At 37.3% G+C, this 23,287-nt stretch overlaps 1 protein-coding gene across 1 annotated transcript in view; it reads right to left on the minus strand.

The window, feature by feature from the left end:
- Positions 1-23,287, minus strand: part of Dock11 (dedicator of cytokinesis 11) — a 210,185-nt gene that overhangs the window by 20,450 nt on the left and 166,448 nt on the right. The window contains exons 42-48 of the mRNA XM_055604932.1: positions 21,771-21,884; positions 19,469-19,684; positions 19,324-19,381; positions 13,997-14,103; positions 8,318-8,440; positions 6,181-6,294; positions 4,995-5,141 (exon numbers count right to left, since the gene is read on the minus strand). Of these exons, the coding sequence (XP_055460907.1) occupies positions 4,995-5,141; positions 6,181-6,294; positions 8,318-8,440; positions 13,997-14,103; positions 19,324-19,381; positions 19,469-19,684; positions 21,771-21,884 (879 nt within the window). The remainder of the gene's footprint in view (positions 1-4,994; positions 5,142-6,180; positions 6,295-8,317; positions 8,441-13,996; positions 14,104-19,323; positions 19,382-19,468; positions 19,685-21,770; positions 21,885-23,287) is intronic.

Raw genomic sequence — 23,287 nt, forward strand, 5'->3', positions numbered from 1 at the left:
AAAGAAAGAAAGAAAGAAAGAAAGAAAGAAAGAAAGAAAGAAAGAAAGAAAGAAAGAAATCCAACAGAAATCTCCCTCCAAACAGTCTTTTTATCCTTTTACCCTCCTCGTATGTAGGCATAAGGACAAGGGACAGAAAATGTCTTAACACATGTTAACCTCTTTAAATCCTTGCTGTTTCCTTGACTTGCTCTAGAAGCATTAACCTTTCTCTCCTATTGCCCTTATTTTAGCCAAAAGATTCGGAAATAATTCTCTCACATTTAAAAGCTGTTTTTTCTTTACAAGAACCTCAGTCAAAGTAATTGTTTGGCTAAGATAGAACATAAATAGGAAATAAAATGTTCAAGTGGGATGCCAAACCTTAAAATGTTTGCACATTAATATTAATTAATATTAATATATATGCATATATTAAATAGTACACAGTTTATATATAAATAGCTAAACAACAACCAACCAACCAAAATAAACCAACAAACAACAACAAAAAACACCCTTCTTCCCAGACAAGATTCTAGGCTCATTTACATATAGAGGTAAGTTTATGTGAATTTCCAGTTTTAATACAAATGTACTTACTATCCCTATGGTCCTGTGTCTTGCTTTTTTTCTTTAATGACACATTTTTTTTTCCTTAAGGTATGGTTAGTGTTAGATGGGTTAGGATTATGGTTAGGTTTAGGGTTAGGGGTTAAGGTTCAGTTTTGTGTTAGGGTTAGGGGTTTATAGTTAGGGATAGAGTTAGGTTTAGGGTTAGACGTGTTAGGGTTAGGGATAGACAGGTTATGATTATGGTTAGGGTTAGGTGGCTTAGGGTTAGGGTTATGGTTAAGGTTAGGGTTAGTGTTAGTGTGTTATGGTTAGACGGGTTAGGGTTAGGTTAAAGGTTAGTGTTAGGGTTAGGATTAGTGTTAGGTTTAGGGTTAGGTGTTTAGTGTTAGGATAGCTGTGAGGCATAGGGTTAGTGTTAGAGATTAAGGTTAGGGTTAGACAGGTTAGCATTATTGTTAGGTTTAGATGGGTTAGGGTTAAGTATAGGATTAGGGGTTAGTGTTAGGGTTAAGGGGTCAGGGTAAGTTTTAGGGCTAGGGTTAGATTTAGGGTTAGACTGGTTAGGGTTAAGGTTAGAGGGATTATGATTATATGCATTAGGGTTATGTTTAGGTTTAGGATTAGGGTTAGAGTTACTGGTTAGGATTAAGGTTAGGGTTCGACTGGTTAGGGATAGGGTTATTCTATTTAGGGTTATGGTTATGATTAGATGGGTTAGGGTTAAGGTTAAAGTTAGGGTTAGGGTTAGGGTTAGGAGTTAGGGTTAGGATTAGTGTTAGGTTAGTGTTAGGTGGTTAGGTTTATAGTTAGGGTTAGGGCTAGGGTTAGAGGGTTTAGGGTTAGGGATAGAGTTAGTGTTCATGTTAGGGTTAGGGTTGGAGTGGTTACTATTATGGTTAGTGTTAGATGGGCTAAGGATAGGGTTAGCGTTAGGTTTAGAGTTTAGAGTTAGGGTTCAGTATTGTGTTAAGGTTAGGGGGTTATAGTTAGGGTTTGGGATAGGGTTAGGTTTAGGGTTAGACATGTTAGGGTTAGGGTTAGGGTTAGACAGGTTAGGGTTGGGGTTATGGTTAGGGTTAGGGTTAGATGGGTTAGTGCTATGGTTATGGTTATGGTTAGGTTTAGGGTTAGAGGGGTCAGGGTTAGGGTTAGGTTTGAGGTTAGGTGGTTAGTGTTAAGGTTAGGGTGAGGATTAATGACACATTTTGATATCATCATACTGATAATGATAAACCCTTCATCCTGCCAAACATGATAGCTAATAACATTTATAATTCTAGCACTTGTGAAGCTTAAGCCAGCCTCGACTACACAGTGAGTTCCTGGTCTTTCTGAGCTACAAAGTGAGACTCTGTCTCAGCACCACTCTGTCCCTGTCAAAAATACACAATAACAATTAACTACTCTTTTTATTCATAGGAGACTGTACCTATTATATAATATTACTATTGTACTTAATTTCTACCATGTAGGTAGCTATACGAGTATCAGGCTTTTTCCAGGCTTTAATAGCACCAAACTTCCTTTAACAAACACCTTTATTCAAGTATATCTATAATATAAAACTTTAAACATAATATTGTTGGGTCAAAGAGCACATATATTTAAAATCTTGGAAAACATAGCTAGACTTCTGTTCAAGTTGCTTTGCCTTTAAGAAAATTTTGTTCTTTGGCAAGCAAAAAGAATGATTTGTTTTTGTTTTTCTTGACACAGTAGCTCAGGGCTATAATTCTCCCCACCCTCACCCAACCCCCCAAACCACACACATAAAAAAGAATGTTCTAAAATTTTACTTTATACGTTAAAAATTGAGCTCCTTATATAAAGTGGCAAAATCGTTCCACAGAATCTATGAATAACACTTCTGTAGCTTTTAAACCATCTTGGGGCGACTTATGACAGAAAATATAAAATAAATGCTAGGCAACTGCTTGTTATACTATATTACCTAGGGAAGAGTTACAAAGAAAACAACTTTCAGGTAATGTATGCCCATAGTTTTAGCACTCAGAGGGTGGAGGCAGGTCCTGCATTTCAGGCCTGCCTAAGTCACATACTGTTAAAAAATATTTTGCTAGCCTATGTGTTGTTGTGTAACAATTTCCTAATAGGTAAATCTCTTCATCTTGGTCCCTAAGATACAAGCTATTCTAAAGGGAGGTGGTACATTGCACTCTTCAAGGAAGCTTCTCAGGGGACACAATGTTCTTAGACATAAACTATTCCATCTTGCAGGGAAGCTTAGTTAAGGAAGTAAAGAAATCAGTAGTCTCATGGGTCCCTGAAACTTACCATTTCACCAGGTCTCTCCTTTCCCAAGCATATATAAGGGCTACTAAGAGACATTCACAGACTAAATGAACTGCCTGGAAGAGGCATAGCCCATATGAGCTGCCTTAAAAAGAAACATTCTAATCTGTGGAACTGACTGATTTTGTGAGCTGTCCTTGAGTCATTTCTATTCTAGTAAGTAACCTCTTACCTATATTCCTATAAATAACCTGGATAAAGCTCAGTGGTTCAACAAATTGAACTTTGGTGGCATCCTTGCTTTTATTTGGGATAAGTAGACAGTTGTTCATCTCTCCTTGGGAATAGTGGCACACAACATGGATTACATAGGGAATTTCAGACCAGCCTGGGCTACAAAGTAAGAGCTTTTCTCAAAACAAAACAAAACAAAACAAAACGAAAACAAAACATAAAAGTCTCCCCCTGTTTGGTATAGATGTAGTATTTTCTAGAATATTCTGCAACCATGATTGGTTGACCATGTAGCTGTAGAATCCATAGCTATGAGGGGACAACTGTATTTTACATGAATAGGGACAGCTTCTTATATGTTGCCTGTGAGAAGTACAGAATGACAGGAGTCCAGTTGTCTGACAATACTTTGTCAGCAGCACTATTGGTCTAGGTTTTCAGAGGCAGGACAGAAGAGAAAAATACACATGGTCTACAGAACCTGGCTCATCATTACCTCTTCACTTTTATAACAGTCAACAGCATGGGAAGGAGTGGAGACTCTGTGGTTGCAAGGACAGGAAATTTCCTACTGTCTTAATTCAACAAAACAGAACTTTCAGTGAAGCTTATAGAGAAGTATTGCTGGATATTACTCTGGAACTCATTGTCACATCTACTTTTAAAGGTCTTAAGCCTATCTTCAAGACAATACCACTACCAAGAGAGACAAGCATTTCTAGAAAGTGAAGAGGTGAGATTTCTCTCTGTTACTGTTGTCTACTTTGGGTGCTTTGCTGAGAGTTACTGAGTAAATGTAGCCACACACTCTGCACTATGGAAGTCTTTTCTACATCAGTAATAAGTTCTCATCTTCGCAACTCTTAGGACTCAGGCATTCTGACCGTGATTTCCCAATGGCTGACTAGAAGGAGTAGCACATTTCCTACAAAACAGCCACCCTTGCTAGAACTTTCACACCTTGTTCTGGTAGGGCCTAAAGGGATGAATAATACTTTGGGTAAGACCAAAAATATCTCTCCATAAATGGACTTCATTAGAAATGCATCTATGGCTCATGCTTGTAATCACAGTACTGGGGAAACTGAAGGGCAAGGATTGTTAAGAGTTTGAGATCTGCCAAAACCCAAAAGAAAACATTGGAGGATGGGAAGCTACAGAAAAACCCTTGGCAGTGAAGGCATGAGGACCTGTTTGTACCCCAGAACCAGATAAAAAAGCTGGCATCGCACACCTGTAATCCTAGTCTCAGGGAGGTAGAGACAGCCAGTCCCTGAATTTGCTGCCAGCCAGTGTAGCTAATTTAGAGAGCTCTAGGTTCAGTTGGAGACCATGTCTCAAAAAAAATAAAATAAGGTGGAGAGTGATTGAAGAAGACACTCAACACTGACTTCTATCTTCTGTATGCATGTGTTCACATGTACATACAAACATATATGCACACATACAAAAATAACAACAAAATGAAAGTATATGACTCTTGTTGAACTAGGGTTATTTTAGTTCAGTATAACAGCCCTCTGTGCCTCTGGATGATTTGAATCATACAGTAGTCAACTAAGAATCATGATGTAGAACTGTATTATAACAACTGAACTTTATTAAACATAAGTCTCTTCTATTATTATTAATGAATGTGTTTAATGTAAGTCTATCATCACTTTCTACATAGTAACTCATTTAATGCATATAACAACATCACGGGGAAGGTACTATTGTCTCCATGTTTCAATTGAGAAAACTCAAGCTCAGAGTAGTTAAGTCATTTCCCTATAGTCACATAGTTAGCAGAGAATGGAGATTTGAGTCCTGGCCTCCCTGATTTTAAAGGCCCATTCTTTCTGTCATTCTCCGATAGAATCATCTTCCATGCTTTTCTCCCACATATCAGGAGCAATACACTAGGCCTGTAATAAATGAGCAATGATTTTCAAATGCATGGCATAGGTTACCTTGTCTGAATCCTGAATTATTTTGACATTTTCAGTACCAAATTTTTCACCATAAAGTTTCACAAGTCTCAAGGAAACCTCTGAAAGGCCAGTGAGCTTGGGTTCTTTATAGATGTACTCTTTTCCATCTTCTTCTTCAAAAAAAGACTATTATAAAGGTAAAAACAATAATAGTTTACAAATAATATATGAGAAAAGCATTCAAGGAAAATATGCACGGCTAGTGATAATATATTTGAATACACTTAAAATAATACTTATTAATATTAGTTTTAACATATTTATACTGGCTGGTTTTATGTTACCTAGACATAAGCTAGAGTGATTTGGGAAGTTTGAACATTATTAAAGAACATATTTTATCACACAGGCCTGTGCAAAAACCTATAGGGCATTTGTTTAATTAGATATTAATGACAGGAAGGCCTAGCCCATTGTGGGTGGTACCATCCCTGGGCTGGTGGTCCTGGGTTCTATAAGAAAGCAGAATGAGCAAGTCATGAAGAGCAAGCCAATAAGTAACATCTCTCCATGGCTTCTGAATTAGCTCCTGACTCCAGCCAGGTTCCTGCCCTGTTTGAATTCCTGCTCTGACTGTTCTCAGTGATGTAGTATGATCAGAGAGCTGTAAGCTGAAATAAACCCTTCCTCCACAAGTTAATTTTGGTCATGATGTTTTATTACACAAATAGAAACTCAAAGAGCATGTTAATATTTTATTTTTTAGTATATTAATAATATAAAAGTGTCACATGCATTTATTCAACCTTTTTACTTCAAATAAGTTGAGAACTGTCAAATGCACAGGCATATAAACATTACTGTCTGGGGGGAAAATGTAATATGGAATTTTTAAGTTAATTTAATTAATTATTCCCAAGTTAGTTTTTTTCTGCTTTGTGTACTCAAACTCATAAATATATAAACATATTATTGGTAGAAGGAGGGAACTAACAGAGATAGTTTTATTTTCATGAAATTTAAAATCTACACCTTGCATCCCTGACCTAATTAGAGAGGAGAAACAAAGTAAACTAGAACATTACAAAATGGGCTCCCTCCTATGTTAAAAGGAAGACAGACTTCCATAAGCAACAACTACACAAAGGCCATCTAATAAGTCAAAGGAAAACATTTTTAAAAAACCAAACAACTTGATGAATGAACTTTACTAACACACACTTACCTGGCCATAAAAGGCAACTCTGAAGAAAGTACCTAAAAGTCGTTTTTTGGTGTGCATAACCTCCAAAATTTTTGTGTAAGCACCATGAAGAGTTCTATAGACTTGAGTCAATTTCTGAAAAATCAGAATATAGAAATTATCTTTGTGTTTTTGCCAGTCATTAAATGTCATCAAGATCAACATATAAGAGTAAAACACTGTGAATGTTTAGGTTTTTTTAAATATTGTTTTTGTTGTTGTTGTTATATATTTTATTTTTGAGACAGAGTCTTGCTGAATAGCTGAGGATGGCCTAGTATTCACTATGTACTCACTACTGTACCAGGCCATCCTGGGCTATTAGCAGGACCTCACCCCCAAAGCTGCAATAAAGGGTGCTCAGGCTGCATCTGAGTGGTAGAGAAATTGCCTAGAATGTGCCTGGGTTCAATGCCTAGAATTGCAAAACATTTTATATCATACGAATATGTTAATTTTACCTATTTGTGCATAATTATTAAGTCATTTTAAAATTTAATTCTTACGTGTGTGAATGTTTTGCTTGCATGTATGTTTGTGCAGCACAAAAGTCAGAAGAGGGTATCAGATTCCGTGGAACTGGATTTACAGATGGTTGTGTGCCACCATATGGGTGCTAGAAACTGAACCCAGGTTCCCTGCAAGAGCAACAGGTGCTCTTAATTGCTGAGCTGTTTCTCCAGTCCAATTTGTAAATTCTTTCAAAATTGTTTTGGTGAACTAATGAGTTTTATGGGGTTTGCTAACAGGAATATGGGCGAGATAAGCCCTTATACAAGCAAAAATGACTCAAAGTCAGCTGTATCACCAAAAGAGACCCCTGTGTGACTCATGAAAGCTGAAACCCTGGAGCACACTGTACATCTTGCAGGCAGCTCAACAGGTTGAAGATTGTCTGTTTCAGGGAGCTCAGTTAATGTGAGATTCTTTTGGGTAGCTCAGCTGGTCTGAGAGTATCTTTTAGCAGTCTTTACCATTTATGTTGGAAAGGACAGAGCTTAGCACCTCTGGCCTTTTAAATTTAAAACAGGTTTGGTTGTTTGTTTTTATTTTGACACAGCATCTCACTATGCAGTCTAGGCTGGCTTCAAACTTGAGACAATTATCCTGTACCAGCTCCACAAAGTAGTTGGATTATAGTTGATGCCAACACACTCAGCTCATCCTACGTTTACTATTTTTTTAATTAAAATTTTATTTTTTAATATTAATTACACTTTATTTACTTTGTATCCCAGCTGTAGCGCCCTCCCTCGTTCCCTCCCAATCCCACCCACCCTCCCTCATTTCCTCCCTGCCCCTCTCTAAGTCCACTGATGGGGGAGGTCTTTTTCCCCTTCTATCTGATTTTAGCTTACCACGGCTCAGTATCCAAGTGGGTTCCCTAGTAAGGGGAACAGGGACTGTCCCTGACATAAACTCAGTGGCTGGCTCTTTGAGCCCCCCCCCCCCCCCCAGGGGAGGAGCAGACTTGCTAGGCCACAGAGGAGGACATTGTAACCAGCCTGAAGAGACCACCTCTACTCTTAAAATAGCTTGACTACCAAGCCATCTTCCTCCTCTATTTTTTGGTAAAGGTACAGTAGAAATTATGATATGGACCCAAAGATTTGAATATTAAAAAATTCTGTCACATGAACATGGCAGTAGATATTCAATAGAATTTATCAACAGTTTTCTTGGTAGGCCAAATTGATAAACCCTCACAGCTGAGTTATTACTCATATCCTCCTACATTTCTGCATCATGGTCAGCCAGCACTTTCAGTCTTTGCACTCAAGTTAAGGAGAAGAATCATGTTTCTAGGTCTCTATTGGGCAATATGAATGTTATGTAGTTTTGAAAATCCAGGGAGGAAAGTTACAATCTGGACTGGGGAAAACTTGGAGATAGAGCATGTTTCTAGCATGTTCAAGGCCCTGGGGTCCATCCTTGGTACCACAAACAAAAAGAATAAAATAAGTTATTTATTTTATGGTAAAATTCTAATGTTGTAATATAATGAACTACCCATTTTCTTCAGAAGACATCAGAGTAAACAGATAGGAACAACCTTATATTAGTTATTCAGCCAAGACAAAGTATGAAAGACAGTGATGCCAGTGTGTCCATCCCCTACCTCAAATTCACGGCGTTTCTCATAAATTGGAACAATCAACTTGGAAATCTCAGAAATTACTTCATAACGCTCTGCCTTCCACAAGCCATCCACACACTGTTCTAGCAACTCCAGCAAAACCTCCTGAATGAAGAGAAATGGTCAACTGGGTATTAAAAATAGCTTGGGACAAATCCACTTTGAAACATTTTAACTTACTAAAGAACAAACAAGATGGGCAAAGTTCAAGTAAACACACTCTTACATTTGTATGATTACATCTTCCCTCTGTCCATTGCTTTCTTCTGAATCAGGATCTAGCTATGGAGCCCAGTTTCCTGTCCTCCAATTGGTGAGCTTCCTACCTTAGCCCTGTGAGTGCTGGGACTACAAGTATGTGCCAGCACATACAGTCTCATAACTATTTTCTAAATCAAATGTTACAAGTGTTATAAAATTAGGAATATTTCTAAAATATGGAATTAATATCAACAGTAAGCTATTTTCTTGTTGACATGAGAATAGAGGCTTTATTTGCAGTTTACTTGCAATAGCATGTTGAAATGAATCTTTTGTTTGTTGTAAATTATGTAGTCAGCTGACCTGAAAGTCAAAGAGTGACTTACTAAGGGATAGAAATCATGCCAGGGCAAGACAGGGCAGGTGGTAACGGTAGAAGGATGGTTGGATACCATCAATGCATGAATGTTATATGCATGTATAGAAATATCAATAATGAATTCCATATATATAATGTTTAATAAAAATAAGTAACTAAACAGAGAATGTATAAATTTCACTAAGTTTGTACCTCTCCATTATTTTTCTTTCATTTTGAAACAATATTTGCATAGAATATTAGTCTAAAGAGAATGTGACAGCTTTTCAAGGTAATGCATTAGTGATTTAGTTTTGCATTAAACTGATATAATCCAGAGAAAGAACTCTTCCTTCCCATGAATAAACATTAGGGATAGGATATCGTATGATAGAGCTCTCTCACCTTCCAGAATCATTAATAGCTGCTTGCAACAATTTTGCGAAGCATTATATCATGTTCTCAGCAATAAAACCAAAAAGAAAAGAAAAGAAAAGAGAAAAAAATTAGGCCAACTGTTGTGCTGCTGGCTTTAAGTTTTAGCAACTTGTTTTCCATCAGATCTATGGAACTGATTGCCAATATGACCCTTGTTTATCTCTTAGACAAAGGAACTCAGTGCAGGTGGCAATAGTCTATAAATTCTTAGCTGGGAAACTAGATGCAGTTTTGAATTTATACTGTTATGAATTGATTTGTATTCCCCTAAATCAGTGTTTCTCAACCTGTTGGTTGCCATCTTTGGTGGCGGTGGGGTAGGGGTGTGAATGACTATTTAATGGGGTCACATATCAGACAGATATCCTGCATTTCAGATACTTACATTACAATTCATAACAGTAGCAAAATTACAATTTTGAAGTAGCATCAAAATAATTTTATGGTCAGGGGTCACCATAATAGGAGGAACTGCATCATTAGAAGGCTGAAAACCCCTGCCCTAAATGGTAACCTGAAGTTCTCACCTGCCTCAGAATGTGATCTGATCTGGAAAATGGTTGTTATAGATACAATTGATTTAGATGAATATACTGATAAATGGTGAGCCTTCAAGCCAATATGTCTGGCACCCTTATAGGATACTGCAGTTATCCAGTGAAAATACCATGTGACTGCAGAGGCAGACAGAATCCATGTAGCTGCAAGTGAAGGAATGACAAGGAAAACACCAGAAAACAAAGAAGGTTTCTGCCTGGACTCTGGGAAAGTAGATTGTTTCCACAATGAAACCGCAGTTTCAGATATCTGGACTCCAGAATGGTGAAGTAATACATTTCCGTTGTTTGAAGCCACCCACTTTGAGGTGCTTTGAATGTGGCAGCTTTAGTGGTATCGTCTAAGTATTTGGTTTTCTCAGATTCACACGTGAAAATTCTAAACTTCTAATTGTATTAGAAGGTAGGTCAGTTTGGGTTAATGATGTCATAAGGCAGAACAACTGAGAGTGGGATTTCAAGCACCCTTTGAAAAAAAAAATCCCAGAGATGGAGCTCATCCCTTCTACCACGTAAGAATGCAACAAGAATGGGTCATGTAGTAACTGAGAAGTTTTCCCTCCCTGGACACATTGCCACTGACGCTTTGATTTTGGACTTCCTATCCTCTAGAACTCTGAGAAATTCATTTCTGCTATTAATCAGCTTCCTAGTCTATTGTTACGTTATAGCACTGCAGACAGAATAAGATACCCGGGAAACCAACACAATCACTTCTTTGATTCATCTTCAAAGCCTCTTACCAAACCCTGTCAGCTTTACTTCCTACAGATTTTCTCAAATATGACCCTTCTCCATTTATAAATTTATTGCTAAGGCTCAACACGTCACTACTTTTTTCTTTAAATGGTCTTCCTGACTCCAGCCTTGGTACTTCCCAATATATTCTTTCCAGAGAGATCACAGGGTTCTGATTATCCCATTGAAAATCTGAAAACATCCCATCACTCACAGAACAAGGGGTAGGCTCCTTCATGTCGACATAAGGCTTGCAATGTTTCTATGATCTCCCTATTCAAAAAGCCAAGTGCTCCAATAACAGAGAAATGCTTACTAGCCATTCTTCTGAAATACCCTCTGCCCTTCAAGCCTCCTTTTAAAAAATATGTATTGCATTTATTATTTTTTAAATTTTATTTTATTAATTACACTTTATTCACTATGTATCCCCCCATAAGCCCCTTCCTGCTCCCCTGCCAGTCCCACCCTCCCTCCCCCTTCTTCACGCATGCCCCTTCCCAAGTCCACTGATAAGGGAGGTCCTCCTCTCCTTCCTTCTGATCTTAGTGTATCAGATCACATCAGGAGTAGCTGCATTGTCATCTTCTGTGGCCTGGTAAGGCTGCTCCCCCCTCAGGGGGAGGTGATCAAAGAGCAGGCCAATCAGTATATGTCAGAGGTAGTCCCTCTTCTCATTACTATGTAATGCACTTGGACACTGAACTGCCATGGGCTACATCTGTGCAGGGGTTCTAGGTTATCTCCATGCATGGTACTTGGTTGGAGTATGGGTCTCTGGGAAGATTCCTGTGTTCAAATTTTCTGGTTTTGTTGCTCTCCTTGTGGGCCCTTCTTATGATAGCTTAGGCACTCCCCTTTTATATGTTTTCCTGGTCCTTAGATAAGGAAGGCAAGTTACAAATACTTTGCTTCCCATTCTACTAATCAACGGGGTAAATATTTATATTTCTACAATATTTGCATACTGTGTAGGTAACTGACATTCCAAATAAGCTGTGATTTTTTTAAGGTGGGAACAAGCTTATTTATCTAGATTGCGTTCTTCTGTAAACATAGTGGTAATGTATAGCAGGTGCTCAATCAATGTGACTACTTGAATAAAGGGTCATCATGTTAACATTCAATGGCTATAGTAAGAATTTCAGCAGGCACGTGGTGGCACACATCTCTAATCTTAGCGCTCAGGAGGCACAGACCCCTGTGAGTTCAAGGCCAGACTGATCTACATGGCAAGTTACAGGCCAACCAGGGTTACATAGTGAAATCCTGTCTCAAAAATACCAAAAAGTCAGTTACAAACTAATGATGCTTATTTCAGAAACTGAAAGTTATTCATGGTAATTATTTTAAAAAATCAAGGAATATACCCCTACATAACCCCAGTAAAAGAAATAACAAATGTGGAAAAGAGAATTCAATCATATACACACAAGTAATATTATACAGCTAGAGTAGTTTGTATATATGTATTTAGAACACACATATAACAATGAAAGGGAATGAAGCCATGAATTTGAGAAAGTGTGGGGGGTATATGGGAAGGATTGGAGGGAGGGAAAGAAAGGGTAAGTGATATAAATATATTATAACCTTAAATGATAAAAAATACTAAAAATAAATACTTAAAATTATCATATATCACTTAAAAATCAGTATATGTTCATGATAGCCAAAAAGAAGTCTGGATGAAAATGAAGAGACATTCCTTTATCTCAAAGAACATCTTCTACACACTTACAGCCAAACACTGTTATTCTAAACCTGGTGACATGCAAGGATATACACTCTCATCATTTCTGCTCAGCACCGCCCTAGAGGTCTGAGCTAGTGAAATAGAGTAACCAAAAGAAAAACAGGTGTACAGATTAACAAAAGTAAAATTCTGTTTCGGTGTAGATAGTATTATTGCATATACCTTAAGTCACAGAGAATATACAGGTGATTATTGTAAAGCTGACAAGGAAATTTAGCAAGTTAGATAGAAGGTCAACATACAAGGTCAGTGAGATTTCTATATAATAGCAACAATACATGTTGAAACATAAAACAGAACAATCTAGTAAGTGAAGGCCTGTAATCCTAGCTCCTTGGAAGGATAAGCTACAAGAACCAAAAGTTTAAGATCTCTCTGTACTCCAGAGTGAATTCAAGGGAAGTTCATGTAAGTTTATATAAGTGGGACTCTATCAAAGAAAGTAAAAAAGGAGCTGGGGATATAATATAGCTCAGCACTTGCCTAGTATAATACTAAAATACTCCCAAACCCTAAAAAAATGACTTTCTGTTTAACAGGATTAAATTTTGAAAATGAAATAGACAAGCCAAAAACTGGCAAATACACACATACACTATACAGTATTTAGATTCAGTATATACAAAGGATCCCCACAAACCAGTCATAAAAAGTATACAGCATGGTTTTTAATGAATAGAAGACATTTCAACAATGGATATACACAAGAGGCTGGGGCGGGGGAGGTGGGGCACATGACAAAATGAATTGTGGAAGTGCAATTAAAAGTCACAAATCAATAGATACTAATTCATGTAAAATGCTTGTAGGAATGAAATTTAGTAGAGCTGCTGGAAAAACTAATGTAGAAGTTCCTCAGAAGTTGTAGGTAAAGGCTCTGTGTCACTGAAGTACTATACACCATAACCATGAAATAGAAACAGCTATATACAAAGGGATGTTACTCAGCCAACAAGAATTGAAATCCTAGCTGGGCATGATAGCACACGCCTTTGATTCCAGCATTCAGGAGGTAGAGGCAGGTGGATCTCTATGAGTTTAAGACCAGCCTGCTTTATAGAGCTAGTACTAGGACAGCCAGAACTACACAAGAGAAACCATGTCTCAAAAAACAAATAAATATAAAAAATAAAAATGTAATTTATTGGATGGTATACCACTTCATTCTCTGTGAATGTCACATTTGCCTTTTTAGAAGAAAAAAAAAAAACTGGCATCTAGAATTTTATTTTATAGGTGATATATTTGCCTGTTGTCCACGAAAGCCAGAAGAGAGAATCAGATCCCCTGAAACTGGAGTTGGAGGTGATTATGAACCATGATGTGAGTACTGGGAATCAAATCTGGTCCTTAGAGAGGATAAATGCTCTTAACCACTAAGCCAACTATCTAGCCCTCTAAATGCTACATTTTAAAGCAAGATAATGGGAAGAATTACTGAGACAAGATTCTACCCTACCAACAGGAATTCCTTTGCCTAGACAATTTTATTCTTTAAAGCTCACCAACTCTTAATTATTTTTAAAGTTAAGCCAGATCTAGTAACTTTTAATATAAATAAATTGTGAAATGGGAAATTTCTATAAATGACAATGCAGGCCCTGGGGTCTTACTTCACTGTAGTGAACATCCATCATTCCAGCATCTTCTTTCATGGCTCCTTCTTCATCTATATTGGGAGTAATTTTCTTGAAGGCTGAACACCCACTAGGGAATAATTCTGTGTGGAAAACCAGAAAGGGAGTATATTTATTACAGAAAAATGTTTGGTAAATACCAGACACTCTTAAAAGGATATGCTATTTTTATAACACAAATGACTTTGGGTCAAAGTCATAAGTACAAGTTTCAGCTGTAAAAATAATTTTATGTATTACTCAGATCTTATTCTATTGCTCTTCCTCCCGCCCAAAGTGAGCCCAAATTTATTATAAATAAGTTGTGTTTTCAATGGCTGGTGTAGATGATTTTCTGACATAAAAATTTTATTAAAATGCTTATCCTTTGTGCATTTACTTTGTACATATCTAAACAAAAAGGCAGACATTTTTGGGTAACCATCTCTAGTGTTTAAATTTCACTGAGAGTTGGAAAGGGAATTCAGTCAGTTGTTGGAAGAGTCTAGCAGGATTTATATGACAGACAGGAAGTGAAACAGATGGCAGAGATGAATCATCCTTGGAGAATGGAACATTAAGACAACCATAGATTTGAAAGTTAGACAGACCTAACTCTAGTACCGTGTCATTGCATGAATTTGGATGTTTGTCTCCCTAGTGTGTATAAAGTTTCTTCATCATCACCATCATCACCACTACCATCATAACAAGAATGATAAAAAAGGTTAGTCTGAGAATTACATGAAAACGTTTGGAATAGAGCTTAGCATGTAAAAAGGGCTAAATGAATTATTATTGCTAAATAAGCCTATCAATGTCATAAAGCAGATTTCTCAAGACAGAATTAAACAACTGCTACCAGCTGGACCCATAGGAAGGAGAGAGTAAACTGCAGCTGAAAAGCACATTTTACAAATGTGACCGAAATTGTTCTTGAGTAGCAAGAATCTAGGTGTAGAAAGCCATAAGATTTTCCTACAGTCTGGATTTTCTAAGATCTTGTGATTCAGAGAAGAACAAAGACACACTTCAGTTGTGACTGGCATCCCATTTATAACTGTTCTTCTCTCTTTACCTCTCACAAATGCTGAGATAATGGGTGGTATACACACCACCTTGCTTTGACTTTGAATCTTGAGCTTAATGATCTTAGCACATGCCATGCTAGAGAAAGAAAGATGGAAAGAGTCTAGTTAAGTACAACCACTTTGACTCCAAATGACCTCATGAAAAGGTAGGATTTTGGAGGATGGAGAGAGCAGTGGCAATTCTTAATAAGAGATGACTGGCAGCCAGAAGAGTAAGGGGAGAGCATAAAGGGGAAAGCTGGAATTAGGAACAAACAAGGGAATGAAGTGCTTTGTGAAATTTTAGCTATAGGACACGGGGTACTAAGACTTGGTTAGCATTACCCTATAAGGAATGAGAACAAGAGATGCTATGGAGAAGGAAATTGCATCTTATGGGAGAATCTGAAGGCTTGAAGCTTTGCTGAAAGACGATGCTACGTGGTGGTACAAGAATGCAGAAAACTTGACTCTTGTCTTCCCTGGGGAGAAATGTGCCCTCTCTCAGGAAAAGGGAGAAGAATGCTAAAGCCTACTCTTCAGAGAGTGAGATCCACAAATGCTGAGGCTCTCAGACAAAATGAAAGAAATGCTGACTTGTCTGGGCTCTTGCATTTGAGGCCAAGAAAGAGCAACAACAACAAATGCCCCATTATCACTGCTTCCAGCTGACTTGGGTAAAGGGAAGAACATGAGAGTCTGTAAGGTATCTCTGGTACAACTAAGAGCAAGGGCAAGGTTACCTGTTTGAGGGTAGGGTGTGGTCAACTGCATGCCTACTTTCACTTTCATTTTCTTTCTTTTTTATGGGAAGGGGCAAAAATGAGACAGTCTCACACTATAGCCCGAACTCACTATGTGGCCCAAGACGGCCTCAAACTTGTAATTCCTGAATGTTGCAGTTTCAGGCATGAGCCACCATTTCTGGCTTCTTCCTGCTCTTATTCCTGGCACTTCAGTGCCTCAAACAAAGAATGGAAGATTCCAGCATTGGTCCTTCATTTATGTTGACACCCCTGGGGGTCAAGAAACTACCAGATAAAACAAACTTTATTTTTATAAAAAGTCTAAATAATAGAACATTTGTTTCCAACATGTCAGCTAATTGGCATTCTATTCCATCTCAATTGAGAAGAGGGGTTGAGATAAGCTGCAAGCATGATGCTTAGAAACAACAACAACAAAAAAAAACAAAACAAGTTTTTGGTGTTATATACTTGTCAGGGATTTAAAATGTAAACACACTTTTTGTCTTCAGTATCAATGAAAGCAAAAAATTCTAGACTGTCCTGATGGTCATCACTAAATGTTATTTAAAACATATTTTGCTTAAAGATTCAGGTGTTTTCTAGACTTTTCTAATACTGACAGCTTACAGAGTTCTTACACTAGATTGTAGTTATCCCCGTAGAACAAGCTTTATATATATGTCTACACGATGGAACATTTGTTTCCAGTATGTCAGCTAGGCAATATTTTATTCCATCTGAATTAAGAATATTTTATAGTATACTTAACTGTTTTAGATTAGCCATCTATCCTGATACTACTCTCATAGTTTAAGGAGCTAATTGAAAAAAAAAAGTTGTTTGAGATTTTTTTTTTTAAATCATTGAACCTAAGGTGGAAAAAACCCTGAGGATTTTTACTACTGCTGCTCTTTTAGAATAACATTTTCTAGATTTAAGAAAGTTGAATTCTCCAGGTTCAAAAATAGATAGCACCCATAAACAAATATACAAACAATACTCAAATTTAATATTTTTTTTGTTTAAAATGTAGAACATTATTTTGTTTCCTCCTTAGCACTTTGATTTTTTAATGAAAGATAAATTCGAAAGAACCTTCAGGATATTATGAACTACTTCAGTGACAAGTTCGGACTACATCCACTTGTTTTTTTTTTTTTTTTTTTTTTTTTTTTTTGAAGTAATGAACAGTATTTACTTTTATTAATGACAAGTTTCATTCTTCACTTTCAGGATAACCACAGTGAAAGCTTTCAAAATGGAAAAAAAGCTCAATAAAGAGATAACTCTATAAGCCCTGTTGGTGTAGAAGGAGAAGAGCTGGAGCTGGAATAGGCTAGGTGATGAAAAGAGTGATGTGTGAATAAGAGAGCCTTTACAATGGTTCCCAACATGCAGTCTTTAGCTGTCTACTGGAATCATCCACTTGTTAAGACAGGTCAGATTGCTGATTAAGGTAGACACCTAATGTTTAAACAACTAGAGCAAGAAATAGTCTCTCTAAAGTGAAGGGCTGACTAATGGACATAAATCGTTCTTGGTTTTGCTTAGTCTGAAGGTCTTTGTACCTGTGAATCAAACAAGATTCTTGGGAAGAATTTCTAATATGATTACCTATTTTCAAAATCTAAAGGGTTTATTCTTAATGGACCTGGAACTCTTATTTGAGATGCTCACTAATTAGAAAGCTGGGATAACAGGAGGCAGTTCTCTGGAAAGAATTTAAAACCACAGTCCTGTGTTTAAGATGTTCATATTTGTCAGTGGATTTAGAATTGCAGGTATGCAACTTCAACTTTTGTTTTGGGAGCAACTTGACAAACCTATCAGTGTTATAACTGAAAAGAATAAAGTGAGTCTGATTTTGATAAATTCTTTCTCCATTTTAGAACTACTTGTAGTGACTGGTTGTAAGACTAATGCTAAAGAACACGCTTATCATGCTTTTAGCCATTGGCTCAATCTCTAGAACCAAAAAGAAAAAAAAAGAAGAAAGAAAGAAAGAAAGAAAGAAAGAAAGAAAGAAAGAAAGAAAGAAAGAAAGAAAGAAGGAAAGAAACTGAAAACAACATATGCACGAAAAGGAGAAAACTGGAATACACTAATTTTTATTTGTTTTTCTTATAATACATCTTTTTTTTTAATTTAACGTCTTGGTGCTTGGAGTAAAGCAAGATTCTTAGGAAGAATCTCTAATATAATTACCTATTTTCAAAATCAAGAGTCAATTCTTAATAATTCATATTGAGTCTGGAATTCTATTTCAGGTTCATACTCTGTAATCACCATGTAGCCCAGACTGCCTTGGATTTGTGCCTTAGCCTCAATATGGGATAACAGACCCTACTAACTCTATTTGAATATATCAGTTTGAGAACTTTGATTGTTGAAACATTTCAATGTCTATTTAAAATACAAGTAAAATGCTGGAGACATTGCTCACATAGTAGTATGCTTGCTTTGCATTCACAAAGCTCTGGGTTTGATCTCCAACACTGCAGGAAGTGGGCATAGTGGTACATGTCTGTAATCCCAGGAGCTAGAGGCAGGAAGAGCAGAAGTTCAAGGTCACCCTTGGCTACATAGCAAGTCTGAGGCTTACTTGGACTACATGAGATCCTACCCCTCCCAAACCTAAATGACGTGAATGCATAGTTTAACCATTATAGTTATAGTTTGGGAAAATCTCCACAATGGCCATTATTTTACATGAAGTGTTTTACACAAACACTGAACCTTAGATGTGGAAAAAAAAAAGAATTTTGCAGAGTTAAAACACAAGGTTGTGTCCCCACAGCCAAAGCCCAAGTAATATGACTCCCTTAAGATGCTTTCATTTTGCCCTCATGTTACTTGGTTGACTGCCTTGAAGAAAGCAGCATGAACATTGTGATAGATAGCAGATGTCTTGATTGCAATCGCCACTGCTAATTAAGTTTTAAACCTTACTCAACTGTTTTGCTATTTGAGTAGTTATAGTAGCCAACAATATTATTTGGGGACAGAGACACTTCTAAGCTGATCCCTGAATTAGGAATCTTGAATTAGGAATGCAGAGCTGTTGCTGTCCTTCAAGGCCCTGATTCTCTTTAAAACTCAGGTGTCACTATATAAAAATAGCTCTAGATATGGACAGTTGTTGGTGAAGTTAAGGATGAGGAAGGCTGAAAAATATGATCTGTCTGTATTAGGCAGAACTTCTCTTGAGCTCTAAGAAGAATGAATGTGGCAGTTGTCCAGGGAAATAGTCTTGGGAAATAAACACTGGGCATCAAGCCCAGCTGTGTACTATTTAACTTAACTCTTGTAACCTCCTACAGAAGCCAAAGCCAAAATGAGCAATCCAGTCTTCTTTTACAATGATGTCTGTTTAGCATTGAATAAGGCTGAAGGTAAACATATTTTTTAAGAGCTCAATTCTATCCCATTCACATTTGAAAGCTGTAAAGATAAGGATTATTTTGCCAGCTAAGAGTCCTCCCATCTCAGAACAGAAAGATCTTACTCTTGCGGTGAAGAAATTCTGCAACTAGAGCCGCTACATGGACATAACACATCGCAGCCTAGAAATGGAGGATAAAGAAAGAAGTGTCAGATATGTTCAAGGGAGTTTGAAGAGTCCCAGTGGGAGCAAAATCTTAAGTAGTCACCTCAGAAAAATCTCCATTTTTTATATGAATTTTGGCCATGCTGTCAAGCCAAGTTTTCCTCAGCTCTGGTGTGCTGGCATAAGATTTAGCTAAGCTATACTGAAGATCAATTAACATTTCAGGGTCTTTCTCATGCTCCTTCATTTGGGCAGTGGCCATAAGAACAGTTCGGATCCTCTTGGTCAAATCTTTGACTTCTGTGGGAAAAGCCGTTGCCTAATTTCAAAACAAAGAAAACAAAGACCCACATATTTAGCAGTATTATCAATAGAATTTCAGCATGAGCATCCAATCCTGGGGAGCATAATATACCTTCTATTCTTTGTTAATGGTCAGCAGTACTGTGTTGCATGTGGCAAGCCTAAAGGGTTTTTAATTAGTTATTTTTAAACTTATGTAACTAGCCTGGCTTCAAAGGCTTATGAACGTGATGGCAATATACTTAAAGCACAGAAAATCATGACCTTTGGATACAGGCTATCAGGCTTTGGATCCTGGCTTGTCCACTGTGGATTCTGGTGCATCTGAAATTTACTTAGAACAGTAATTGAAAGTTACTGGCACACATTGGTACCAGGGTGCTTTATATGTTTTAATTTTTATAACAACCCTATAAATTAAGTAGTCTTCTCATTAATTTCTACCAATGGAAAAACTGAGGCACAGATAGTGGTTGAGAAGCTCAGCCAATGTCTCCCGGTTGGCATGTCATGGAGACAGGACTTCTATACAGGCAATCTGGTTCCAGACATATTGATCTGCAGGCAACTTTCATACTGACAAGTGTGCCTATTGTGCTCACTGACTGGAACACACATTTCAGTAAAAATCCTACTGCTAATTTTCTATTTCCACAAATGAAAGGCTATGAGTCATATCACACTCCAGAGAGGTTAAAGAGAACACTGGCCTCTCAAAGTGTTTCCGACTCCAAGATGGGGATGAGCCAAGTACACGGTTACGAAACTTAATAGGAATATGATATACTGTTCTGCTTTTTTTGTCTGCTCTAAAAATAATTAGTCCCATCTAACCCCTTTGTGCCCATTAATAGAAACTCTACATCCTGAGTAAAAAGCTTACCTTCTCATAACAGAATTAGGTGTTAATGGTGGCCTTAGCAGATAAAACTAAGCCATTCACAAACAAGTCAAGGAAAAGCAAAAAGAGCTCTTCTCAAGGAAAGCCAACATCAGCCCTATTCACTTGAAAAATGTCACTAATCTACCTGTATATATGGCATTGAGCATGGTAACAACTGGAAACAAATCCTTGGAACATGAGTCAAATAGCTGAAGTAGTATATGTTGCTTCTGTGCTCCTGGGATTAGTTGAACTTTAGACTGATCCCCTGGGAAACCAACATAGCTGCTTGAAAATCAAACTTTCCCAGCCCATGAGCAGCTGGCACTACTCAGTGTTTTTCTCCCTGTAAGCAGCATTCCTACGGGAATCACTTTTTTGTACAGATTCTACACTTCCCAAACATCAAGTATGTTGTGACTCTCAGCTTTTAATTAAAAAAAAAACAAAAACAAAAACATTTTATACAATATTGTCAAATATACAAGAATCTGACCTTTCCCAACAATGGAAACAATTCGTGCCCCTGGGACGATCGCAGGACCTGTCTTACAGGCAATACAGTAAGAGATATATTTTTACAGTGTTCTAGTTTTGCAAGCATGTGTGAAACAGCAATGGTGGTCAGAATTTTAGGTTTGATTCCGGTGGACTGGTACTGAAGAGTGACAGCTTTGGACTATGACAGCAAGTGATAGTCGGTAAACATAACTTGAAAGTCACAAAACCAACAAATAATGAAAGTTTTTTGTTCCATTTCTCATCTGTTAGCAATAGATCTATTAGCCATCCTGAGGAGTAAGATTTTTCTTCAATTTCTAACTCAGTATTTAATTAACCAGTATTATAAATGTTAACAATTTTTAAGAAAGAAAATTACTTTTTCTTTCTGGGTTAAGTTTAGAAATCAAGCAAAGAAAATAACACAGATTCTATTACTAAGAGATGCACATTTGCTTAATCTATTTAACTAATGCAGAAATTATTTGCTAGAGACAGTGGTATGTAAAAGCCATCAACTCATAAAGCTCACATTCTATACATTACATATGAACAATCACTGTAAATTCCATGACATTTTAAAGATATAAACCCCCTTTTTTAGTTAAAATGGGTTTTATTCATTATTCTGGCGTCGAGAATCAAACCCAGGACATTGTACATGGTAAGTGCCACTGAATGACAATTCCAGCCAATGTAGTTTCAGTTTATTCCATACCTTCATAGGTCTGTCGCTATTTGCAAAATTATTGATAATGAATAAAGACTCCTGAAATCTCGATCCTCCACTTAGTGCTACATCAGCTATCAGTTGACTTACAGCAATTATTATCTGTGGAGAGGAATAAAGGTTATTCATTTCAAATGGCTTAAAAAATTCCTGCTTTGGGAGTTAAGGAGAGGTATTGTTATACAGTGTCCAGACTAGCATCTAACTTGATGTCTTCCTGCCTCAGTCTCTTCAATAGCTGGGACTGCAGGATAATGGTTGTTTTCCTATCAATAATCCTTCCCCAGTTCATAGCTCTAATGGAACAAACCAAGGCTTCCAATATTACACAGTAGACTACTGAGCCAAGAAGTCCCATCTGTGTTTAGAATCTAAGTTGTTTCATTATGTAATCCCAATGATACAGAGATGTAGAATAGTAATTTTTACCCAGTGTGCTCTCTATGCTGGGCTTGGTGCCAGCTACTATATACATTTCATTTTTCACCCTCATACTTAACCATGCAAGGTGGGAAATACTTGGCCTCATTTTACAGATGAGCAAACTGGTTCAGGCAGATTAATTCGCGTAGGGTCACACAGCACATAATTAGTTGAGCTATGAGCTTATCACAAGCAGATGGTTATCTCTATAAATTCTGTGATTTCCACAAAATCATTGTTTTTTTTGTTTGTTTGTTTGTTTTTTTTTTTTGAGACAGGGTCTTGCTACATTATCCAGACTGATCTTGCACTTGTGGGCTCAAGTGAACCTCTTGCCTTGGCCTCTCAAGTATTTGGGGGTATAGAGGTACATGCTAGCACTCACAGGTCACTTAATTTTTGCTTTTTGAGACAGGTTATATGTTGTAGATCTGGTTGGCTCAAACATGCAATCCTTCTACCTCAGTCTTCCACATGTTTGGATTTTAGGTATGTGGCAACATGCTCAGCACTCTGATTGTTAAATGAAGGTTTTGCTGATGCATGCAAAACAACCTGTATCACCTGCCCTGTATCATCTAACAATCTTGTTGTTTAGTCATCTTACTTAAAGGCTCACAAAAACTCTGAGATGAAGTTTCTCCTGCTTTATATTTGAAGAAGCTAAGGCACAGAGAGGCCAAGGAAGTAACCTGCTCCATGTCAGACTATCTGAACTTGAGCATGGAGTCTCAAGACTTACACTCTGGAGTAGCCTTGTCCAAGAGGAAGAGGATGGGAGTCACCTATATAGGTAGCTACAGTGAAAAAGAGATGGAAGTGAAACTCACTTAATTCCTATCTATCTATCTATCTATCTATCTATCTATCTATCTATCTATCTATCTATCTATCTATCTATCTATCTAGTGTGTGTGTATGCTCACATGCTACATGATCACGTGAAGATCAGAGGACAACTAGTAGGAGTTGGTTTTCTCCTTCCACCATGTGTGTTTTCATGATCACAATCAGGTCATCAGGCTTGGCAGCAAGCATTTTTACCCACTGAACCACTTTGCTGATCCAAAATTTATTTTGAT

The sequence above is a fragment of the Psammomys obesus genome, unplaced genomic scaffold (genome assembly GCF_907164565.1).
Source record: "Psammomys obesus unplaced genomic scaffold, mPsaObe1.curated_primary_1811, whole genome shotgun sequence".
Taxonomy (NCBI): domain Eukaryota; kingdom Metazoa; phylum Chordata; class Mammalia; order Rodentia; family Muridae; genus Psammomys; species Psammomys obesus.